At 45.3% G+C, this 11111-nt stretch overlaps 1 protein-coding gene across 5 annotated transcripts in view; it reads left to right on the top strand.

The window, feature by feature from the left end:
• The first annotated feature begins 1154 nt into the window (after positions 1-1154).
• The window catches only part of LOC129867960 (actin-binding LIM protein 3-like), a 146454-nt gene continuing 136497 nt past the window's right edge, over positions 1155-11111 (top strand). For 2 of the 5 annotated variants that reach the window (XM_055941472.1, XM_055941473.1), the window contains exon 1: positions 1155-1685. In XM_055941472.1, the coding sequence (XP_055797447.1) occupies positions 1673-1685 (13 nt within the window). In that variant the 5' untranslated portion in view covers positions 1155-1672. The remainder of the gene's footprint in view (positions 1686-11111) is intronic. The other 3 variants (XM_055941477.1, XM_055941475.1, XM_055941474.1) reach the window with 2 other exon arrangements.

The raw sequence follows: 11111 nt of genomic DNA, 5'->3' as shown, positions 1-11111 counted from the left end.
AAAAAAGAAAGTCTATATACAGTGTGTGCAAATGGCGTGAGGAGGTAAGGCAATAAATAGGCCATAGTAGTGAAGTAATTACAATTTAGCAAATGAACACTGGAGTGATAGATGAGCAGATGATGATGTGCAGGTAGAAATACTGGTGTGCAAAAGAGCAGAAAAGTAAATAAAAACAATATGGGGATGAGGTAGGTAGATTGGATGGGCTATTTACAGATAGATATCATCTAAATGGTTAGCGCAATCTGGGATCCTTGGGACGTACCTACCTTAAACCCTAACCATAATCCCTACCCTAACCATAACTGCGACCCTAACCCTAACCCTCATCTTAACCATTTTAAATGCCAACTTCAATGGGGTAGGGATGTCCCAAGGATCTCCGATAGCAATAACTGTATTTAAATGACCACTAGATGCAGTGTTGCCAACTTAGCGACTTTGTCACTATATTAACCTAGTATTCAGACCCCTCTCTAGCGACACATTTTCAAAAAAGCGACTAGCGACAAATCTACCGACTTTTTCTGGTGTTATTGGAGACTTTTGGAGACTGAAAGCACTTATCGTTCTTACTCTTCTCAACAAGTAGCGGGTGCTGACGTGGGCCACACCCCTGTCCCAAAGCCCAGTCCTCGCGCAGCAGTCCCTCCCAGCTGCAGTCAGAGCAGGAGATGTTCACCCCTCCTAGTCCAGACTGCAAATGAATCGCGCATGCTGGAAGCCAGGTAATAATTATTGAAATAATGATGTGGAAAAACTGTAGGTTGCCTAAATCTTGGAGTTCAATAGACAAATTTATTTTACAATCTTCTCTTTTTAGTCATACATGTGTCTAGGAGTTAGGAAGCCCAGTAAGTATCCTAAGCTTAAAAGTACATTAACTATTTTTGGCGTACTGATAATTACAAAAAGGTAAAATTGCATACTACCTACCGAGGACCGACGAATTCCAATGTTTCCATGTCATGTGCTGACACTCAGACACCCACATGTAGGCCTATCCTTCCTGCCATCCACATGTAGGCCTATCCTTCCTGCCAATGAAACGTAGCAGACAACCTAGTTCCTCTTAAATTACGTTGTGTAAAAGCATGTTGGACCACTGCTCGGCGCTCGCGTACCATTTCGGTCCACTGCTCCATCCTGCCACTGCGCTCAGACCCAATCGAGCTCAGGTCCAGAGCGCATTGACAGCGGCGATGTACAAGTAGCCTACTACCATCGAAAGCGCAGCCTCTTTTACTGTATTCTTCAGAAGAAAGGATGCGGTGACGATGGAACAAGCTCTGTAGTAGCCTACTGTACAACAATTCCAATCCGGATTTAGTGAAATCCTCAACAGTCTCTACCAGAGCATTGTTGTAATCGGCTCCTGAACAGAGGGAACACCCCGTCTTTCCAATCAGGTTTCAGATTTGATTCTTCACCTTGCTTAGAGAGGACAGGCACTCTGGACTGTATTCGGAGCTGAGAGAAGGCTGAGGAGTTTGGAGCTGCTCTGAGCTGAAAGCCTACAAATTAAATATGCCAGCCTTGCTCTAGTATTTTTCATTATTTTTGTTTTATTTTATACCTATTACACAGCAGGACATGGTGCATATGACAACTGTATTTATCCAGTAACCTAATAGTTTGAAGGTATCACTTTTCGAATGCCAACTCAACAATGAACTCTAATGGTAAGTAGCCTATACTTCCTGTTATAATTTGTAATGATGTTTTTCATTACATTGTTATACATTTGTAAACAAAGTGAAATCAGAGAAAGGCATTGAACCTTCATACGGGTAAAAAGGAAATGTTAGTAAGTTACTAAACCTGATTTTGCAGTATTTACTGTAGCAATGAATGTGGATGTAACCTACTAGAGAATAAGGCTCAGTGGTGCTTTAGGTTGCCTAGTGAGGGGAAGTGGAGGTATGGAATTGTTTTTTAGGGGTTACACTCAGTACTGTAACACCTGCACATTCTAAATGACCCTCACCTACCCCCCCCCTCTTGCGCTCTCTCTCTCGCTGTGTCTCTCTCTCTCTCCCTCCCTCCCTCTCTCGCTCTCTCTCTCTCTCTCGCTGTGTCTCTCTCATTCTCCCTCCCTCCCTCCCTCCCTCCCTCCCTCCCTCCCTCCCTCCCTCCCTCCCTCCCTCCCTCCCTCCCTCCCTCCCTCTCTCGCTGTCTCTCTTTCTCTGTGTATCTCTCTCTTTCTCTCTCTCTCGCTGTGTATCTCTCTCTTTCTCTCTCTCTCGCTGTGTATCTCTCTCTTTCTCTCTCTCTCGCTGTGTATCTCTCTCTCTCTCTCTCTCTCGCTGTGTATCTCTCTCTCTCTCTCTCTCTCTCTCTCTCTCTCACATGTACACAGACAAACCCACTCAATCAGTTCAATTGTTTATTTCTATATTTCACATCATCTTCCTCAGGTTGATTTGTCTCAAAGTACTTCTGTGTGCTAGACTGTGGGGTGGGACAAGGTGTGCCATATCCTATAATTTAACTACTTGACGCACACACTGAGATTCATCTTGGGAGAGATTTCTCACAATTCCGAATGGAGGGTGGTGGTTTTAGTGGTGGAATTATCATCAACAAGCAATGCAGGTTGAGTAAGACCCTCCTACATCCAAATCAACAGCAGGGAACCGGCTGGGATGGTTTAACCTCTAGCAGACAGCTTGGGATGGTTTAATCTCTAGCAGACAGCTTGGGATGGTTTAACCTCTAGCTGACAGCTTGGGATTGTTTAACCTCTAGCTGACAGCTTGGGATGGTTTAACCTCTAGCAGACAGCTTGGGATGGTTTAACCTCTAGCAGACAGCTTGGGATGGTTTAATCTCTAGCAGACAGCTTGGGATGGTTTAACCTCTAGCAGACAGCTTGGGATGGTTTAACCTCTAGCAGACAGCTTGGGATGGTTTAACCTCTAGCAGACAGCTTGGGATGGTTTAACCTCTAGCAGACAGCTTGGGATGGTTTAACCTCTAGCAGACAGCTTGGGATTGTTTAACCTCTAGCTGACAGCTTGGGATGGTTTAACCTCTAGCAGACGGCTTGGGATGGTTTAACCTCTAGCAGACAGCTTGGGATGGTTTAACCTCTAGCAGACAGCTTGGGATGGTTTAACCTCTAGCAGACAGCTTGGGATGGTTTAACCTCTAGCAGACAGCTTGGGATGGTTTAACCTCTAGCAGACAGCTTGGGATGGTTTAACCTCTAGCAGACAGCTTGGGATGGTTTAACCTCTAGCAGACAGCTTGGGATGGTTTAACCTTTAGCAGACAGCTTGGGATGGTTTAACCTCTAGCAGACAGCTTGGGATGGTTTAACCTCTAGCAGACATTTTGGGATGGTTTAACCTCTAGCAGACAGCTTGGGATGGTTTAACCTCTAGCAGACAGCTTGGGATGGTTTAACCTCTAGCAGACAGCTTGGGATTGTTTAACCTCTAGCTGACAGCTTGGGATGGTTTAACCTCTAGCAGACAGCTTGGGATGGTTTAACCTCTAGCAGACAGCTTGGGATGGTTTAACCTCTAGCAGACAGCTTGGGATGGTTTAACCTCTAGCAGAAAGCTTGGGATGGTTTAACCTCTAGCAGACAGCTTGGGATGGTTTAACCTCTAGCAGACAGCTTGGGATGGTTTAACCTCTAGCAGACAGCTTGGGATGGTTTAAACTCTAGCAGACAGCTTGGGATGGTTTAATCTCTAGCAGACAGCTTGGGATGGTTTAACCTCTAGCAGACAGCTTGGGATGGTTTAACCTGTGTCAGACAGCTTGGGATGGTTTAACCTCTAGCAGACAGCTTGGGATGGTTTAACCTCTAGCAGACAGCTTGGGATGGTTTAAACTCTAGCAGACAGCTTGGGATGGTTTAATCTCTAGCAGACAGCTTGGGATGGTTTAACCTCTAGCAGACAGCTTGGGATGGTTTAACCTGTGTCAGACAGCTTGGGATGGTTTAACCTCTAGCAGACAGCTTGGGATGGTTTAACCTCTAGCAGACAGCTTGGGATGGTTTAACCTCTAGCAGACAGCTTGGTATGGTTTAACCTCTAGCAGACAGCTTGGGATTGTTTAACCTCTAGCTGACAGTTTGGGATGGTTTAATCTCTAGCAGACGGCTTGGGATGGTTTAACCTCTAGCAGACAGCTTGGGATGGTTTAACCTCTAGCAGACAGCTTGGGGTGGTTTAACCTCTAGCAGACAGCTTGGGATGGTTTAACCTCTAGCAGACAGCTTGGGATGGTTTAACCTCTAGCAGACAGCTTGGGATGGTTTAACCTCTAGCAGACAGCTTGGGATGGTTTAACCTGTGTCAGACAGCTTGGGATGGTTTAACCTCTAGCAGACAGCTTGGGATGGTTTAACCTCTAGCAGACAGCTTGGGATGGTTTAACCTCTAGCAGACAGCTTGGTATGGTTTAACCTCTAGCAGACAGCTTGGGATTGTTTAACCTCTAGCAGACAGCTTGGTATGGTTTAACCTCTAGCAGACAGCTTGGGATTGTTTAACCTCTAGCTGACAGCTTGGGATGGTTTAATCTCTAGCAGACGGCTTGGGATGGTTTAACCTCTAGCAGACAGCTTGGGATGGTTTAACCTCTAGCAGACAGCTTGGGGTGGTTTAACCTCTAGCAGACAGCTTGGGATGGTTTAACCTCTAGCAGACAGCTTGGGATGGTTTAACCTCTAGCAGACAGCTTGGGATTGTTTAACCTCTAGCAGACAGCTTGGGATGGTTTAACCTCTAGCAGACAGCTTGGGATGGTTTAACCTCTAGCTGACAGCTTGGGATGGTTTAACCTCTAGCAGACAGCTTGGGATGGTTTAATCTCTAGCAGACAGCTTGGGATGGTTTAACCTCTAGCTGACAGCTTGGGATGGTTTAACCTCTAGCAGACAGCTTGGGATGGTTTAACCTCTAGCAGACAGCTTGGGATGGTTTAACCTCTAGCAGACAGCTTGGGATGGTTTAACCTCTAGCGGACAGCTTGGGATGGTTTAACCTCTAGCGGACAGCTTGGGATGGTTTAACCTCTAGCGGACAGCTTGGGATGGTTTAACCTCTAGCGGACAGCTTGGGATGGTTTAACCTCTAGCAGGCTTTGGGGTGAATTAATATTCCTTCAATCAATCAATCAGTCATTGATGGGTGGGGTATGATATTGGTTTGTGTTTATTCATTGATCTCAGTGTTGATGAGTGTGCTTTCTGGTCTGGGATTTGTCAGTGCAAATATTATGCAGAATGCCTTGAGGATGATTGATGGAATACTTCAAAGACACCTTTTGAATGTGAATCATTTCTCATAGTTACTAACAATCTCCTGCCTCTACATAACTGTCTCAGTTGCCTGTAAATTCATAATATAACTCTAGCATTTACAGATATTTCTAGTAACATCTTTCTAGCATTTCCTCGGATATATGAATGATGGTGTGTTGTGTTCTCTGACAGTGTAGAACAGATTACAGATGCAATCTCCTGTGTTCCCCCTGCTGGAGAAAATGTCATCACGCCAAAATATTGTTCTCTGGTGCTGTGGTGACACGGCAGCCAAAAACAAGAGGATTAAGCAGCGCTCCTGCAGCCTAGTGCTGGCCTGGTCTGACTGACTGACTGGCTGACTGACTGACTGGTTGCTGCAGCCTAGTGCTGGCCTGGTCTGACTGACTGGCTGACTGACTGACTGGTTGCTGCAGCCTAGTGCTGGCCTGGTCTGACTGGTTGCTGCAGCCTAGTGCTGGCCTGGTCTGACTGACTGACTGGTTGTTGCAGCCTAGTTCTGGCCTGGTCTGACTGACTGACTGACTGACTGACTGACTGGTTGCTGACTGACTGACTGACTGCCTGGTCTGGCTGTCTGACTGACTGACTGGTTGCTGACTGACTGACTGACTGCCTGGTCTGGCTGACTGACTGACTGACTGGTTGCTGACTGACTGGCTGACTGCCTGGTCTGGCTGTCTGACAGGTTGCTGCAGCCTATTGCTGGTCTGACTGACTGACTGACTGACTGGCTGACTGACTGGTTGCTGCAGCCTAGTGCTGGCCTGGTCTGGCTGACTAACTGACTGGCTGACTGACTGGTTGCTGCAGCCTAGTACTGGCCTGATCTGACTGACTGACTGACTGGCTGACTGGTTGCTGCAGCCTAGTGCTGGCCTGGTCTGGCTGACCGACTGGTAACCCAGCAGGCTGCTGTTGCAGCTAGCACGTGCCCCTGCGCCTCATGTTACAATCGCTCTATTTTGTCCCAATGTCATCTCTGGAATTATTTTGGTGTGCAGCTGACAAGCAAAAAGAGAGTGTCTTTGTGTCTGTGCCACCTCTACCACATATACACCTACACCTGGTAATGTTATCGTTCAGCAAAGCAGGTGGTTAGAGTAAGCCACTGCCAGGGCTGTACTCTAGCAAAGTTTATGACCTCAATATCAAAGTACATATATGGATATATGCTCCACGTCAGCTGTAGCCAGCTGTTTTAGGCTAGTCTCTCTGTTAATCAACTTTTTCCATGATTCCAAGGGTCCTTAAGAATATTGAGAAAACACAGAAAAGTTCCACATTAACAGAATTTCTTTGACATGACTAGTATCCCAATTGTAACGTAATACGCCGGGAGTCAGGAAGCAGGTGCAGAAGGTGAATTTAATAATGAAACAATACAGATGAACAAACATGAGAAGCGTACAGAACGTGAGAGAAAACAATACTACCTAATGACTGATGTCAACTGAGGGGCTAAATAAAGTAATCACGGAGAAAATGATAACCAGGTGTGCGTAATGATGGGAAGCAGGTGTGCGTAATGATAGTTGCCAGGGCCTGTTGTTAGTAGACCCGGTCGACGTCGAGCGCCGGAGGAAGGGAGCAGGAGTAGGCGTGACACCAAGTGTCTGATGTGATTGTGTAAAACGGCTTTGTCATAGAAAGCTGTCTCCATCGGTGGTCAGCCCCTTTGGTGTGGTAATAACAAACGTGTTAAAAGCACATCAGTAGCTGCTAATAGCCTGCTATTCATCATATCAGTCATGCTTGTCCAGACCAGGGGGGGTAATAACGACACGCCACTCTTTAACCACACTGACTGGGATTTTATTATAGTTCTGTTTAGCAGCGATGTACATTTAGTAAGGTAAAGAATCGAGTGGTGCATCATGTTTGACGCCGATAGCTAGCCCCGATCTCTCTGAATGGGCATGCAATGTCATCCCAGATTGCACATGACATTCTGACACACTTCAGAGGGAGCCACAAACTGCTCACTGTGTACAGTAAGTATGCTGCCCTCCCTCTCTGTCTCTCTCCCTCCCCATCTCTCTTTCTCTCTCTCCATCTCTATCTCTCTCTCTACCCTATATCTCTCTCCCTTCTTTCTCTTACTCTCTCTCTCGACACATATCAACACCATCATCCCAGACAACCTAGACCCACTCCAATTCACATTCCGCCCCAACAGATCCACAGATGACACCATCTCAATTGCACTTCACACTGCCCTCTCCCACCTGGACAAGAGGGGAAATAACTATGTGAGAATGCTGTTTATAGACTACAGCTCAGTGTTCAACACCATAGTTCCCTCCAAGCTCATCACCAAGCCGGGGATCCTGGGACTGAACCCCTTCCTCTGCAACTGGATCCTGGACTTCCTGACGGGCCGTCCCCAGGTGGTGAGGGTAGGCAACAACACTTCCACCACGCTGACCCTCAACACGGGGTCCCCTCAGGTTGTGTGCTTACTCCCCTCCTGTACTCCCTCTTCACTCACGACTGCGTGGCCATGCACGACTCCAACACCATCATCAAGTTTGCTGGCGAAGCAATGGTAGTAGGCCTGATCACCAACGGCGATGAGTCAGCATACAGGGAGGAGGTCATAGACTTAGCAGTGTGTTTCCAGGATAACAACCTCTCCCTCAACATCAGTAAGACCAAGGAGCTGATCGTGGACTACAGGAGAAGGAGGGGAGAGAACGCCTCCATCCACATCGACGGGGCTGTTTGTGGAGCAGGTCGAGAGCTTCAAGATCCTTGGCGTCCACATCACTAAGGACCTAACATGGTCCACACATACACGCACAGTCGTCAAGAGTGCACGACAGCGCCTCTTCACCAGCAGGTGGCTGAAAAGATTTTGAATGGGCCCTCGGATCCTCAAAAAGTTATACAGCTGCACCATCAAGAGCATCCTGACTGGCTGCATTACCGCTTTGTATGGCAAATACACCGCCCTTAACCGCAAAGCGCTACAGAGGGTGGTGTGGACAGCCCAGTACATCACTGGGGCCGAGCTTCCTGCAATCCAGGACCTCTATATCAAGCAGTGTTAGAGGAAGGCCCGAAAAATTGCCAAAGAATCCAACCACCCAAGCCATAGACTGTTCACTCTGCTACCATCCGGCGAACGATACCGGAGCAATGGCTTTCGGACATACAGGCTCTGAGACAGCTCCTACCCCCAACCAATAAGACTGCTAAATAGCCAGACTGGTAAATAGCCAAGTAATGGTACCCTAACTATCTACACTGACTCTACGAACACTCACTAGACTCTATATACACACTGACTCAACTATTTATGCACACCATATACACACTCACTAGACTATATATACACACAATATACACACTCAGTAGACTATATATACACACTATATATACACACTATATGCACACTCACTATACTAAATACACAATATATACACACTCACTAGACAATATATACACGCCAAATACATACTCTCAAAACTATACAGTTGAAGTTGGAAGTTTACGTACACCTTATTCAAATACATTTAAACTCAGTTTTTCAGTTTTTTTGATCTCAGTTTTTAATCCTAGTAAAAATTCCCTGTCTTAGGTCAGTTAGGATCACCACTTTATTTTAAGAATGTGAAATGTCAGAATAATAGTTGAGAGAATGATTTATTTCAGCTTTTATTTCTTTCATCACATTCCCAGTGGGTCACAAGTTTACATACACTCAATTAGTATTTTGTAGCATTGCCTTTAAATTGTTTAACTTGGGTCAAACGTTTTGGGTAGCCTTCCACAACCTTCCCACAATAAGTTGGGTGAATTTTGGCCCATTCCTCCTGACAGAGCTGGTGTAACTGAGTCAGGTTTGAAGGTCTCCTTGCTCACACACGCTTTTTCACAAACTTTCTATAGGATTGAGGTCAGGGCTTTGTGATGGCCACTCTAATACCTTGACTTTGTTGCCCTTAAGCCCTTTTGCCACGACTTTGGAAGTATGCTTGGGGTCATTGTTCATTTGGAAGACCCATTTGTGACCAAGCTTTAACTTCCTGACTGATGTCTTGAGATGTTGCTCCACGTAATTTTCCTGCCTCATGATGCCATCTATTTTGTGAAGTGCACCAGGCCCTCCTGCAGCAAAGCACCCCCACAACATGATGCTGCCACCCCTGTGCTTCACGGTTGGGATGGTGTTCTTCGGCTTGCAAGCCTCCCCCTTTTTCCTCCAAACATAACGATGGTCATTATGGCCAAACAGTTCTATTTTTGTTTCATCAGACCAGAGGACATTTCTCCAAAAAGTATGATCTTTGTCCCCATATGCAGTTGCAAACCGTAGTCTGGCTTTTTTAATGGTGGTTTTGGAGCAGTGGCTTCTTCCTTGATGAATGGCCTTTCAGGTTATGTCGATATAGGACTCGTTTTACTGTGGATATAGATAATTTTGTACCTGTTTCCTCCAGCATCTTCACAAGGTCCTTTGCTGCTGTTCTGGGATTGATTTGCACTTTTCACACCAAAGTATGTTCATCTCTAGGAGACAGAACGCGTCTCCTTCCTGAGCGGTATGACAGCTGCGTGGTCCCATGGTGTTGATACTTGCGTACTATTGTTTGTACAGATGAACGTGATACCTTCAGGCATTTGGAAATTGCTCCCAAGGATGAACCAGACTTGTGGAGGTCTACAATTTTCTTTCTGAGGTCTTGACTGATTTCCTTTGATTTTCCCATGATGTCAAGCAAAGAGGCACTGTGTTTGAAGGTAGGCCTTGAAATACATCCACAGGTACACCTTCAATTGACTCAAATGATGTCAATTGATTTTGAGTCAGAAGCTTCTAAAGCCATGACATAATTTTCTGGAATTTTCCAAGCTGTTTAAAGGCACAGTCAACTTAGTGTATGTAAACTTCTGACCCACTGGAATTGTGATGCAGTGAATTAATTGTAAGTGAAATAATCTGTCTGTAAACAATTGTTGGAAAATTTACTTGTGTCATGCACGAAGTAGATGTCCTAACCGACTTGACAAAATTATAGTTTGTTAACAAGAAATTTGTGGAGTTGTTGAAAAACGAGTTTTAATGACTCCAACCTAAGTGTATGTAAACTTCCAACTTCAACTGTATATACACACTCACTCACACACTACATTGACACTCCCACACAAAACCCACACACATTTAAATACACTACATATATATGCACACACACACACACACACACACACACACACACACACACACACACACACACACACACACACACACACACACACACACACACACACACACACACACACACACACACACACACACACACACACACACTTTTACACTCATCATTTGCTACTGATGCTCTGTTCTTTATTTTACTCTTATTATTATCTATCCTGATGCCTAGTCACTTTACCCTGCCTTCATGTACATATCTACCTCAAATACCTTATTATTATCTATCCTGATGCCTAGTCATTTTACCCTGCCTTCATGTACATATCTACCTCAAATACCTTATTATTATCTATCCTGATGCCTAGTCACATGACCCTGCCTTCATGTACATATCTACCTCAAATACCTTATTATTATCTATCCTGATGCCTAGTCACTTTACCCTGCCTTCATGTACATATCTACCTCAAATACCTTATTATTATCTATCCTGATGCCTAGTCACTTTACCCTGCCTTCATGTACATATCTACCTCAAATACCTTATTATTATCTATCCTGATGCCTAGTCATTTTACCCTGCCTTCATGTACATATCTACCTCAAATACCTTATTATTATCTATCCTGATGCCTAGTCACATGACCCTGCCTTCATGTACATATC

This window comes from Salvelinus fontinalis, chromosome 13 (genome assembly GCF_029448725.1).
Source record: "Salvelinus fontinalis isolate EN_2023a chromosome 13, ASM2944872v1, whole genome shotgun sequence".
NCBI classification, from domain to species: Eukaryota; Metazoa; Chordata; class Actinopteri; order Salmoniformes; family Salmonidae; genus Salvelinus; species Salvelinus fontinalis.
This window is presented reverse-complemented; position numbering and strand designations above follow the sequence as displayed.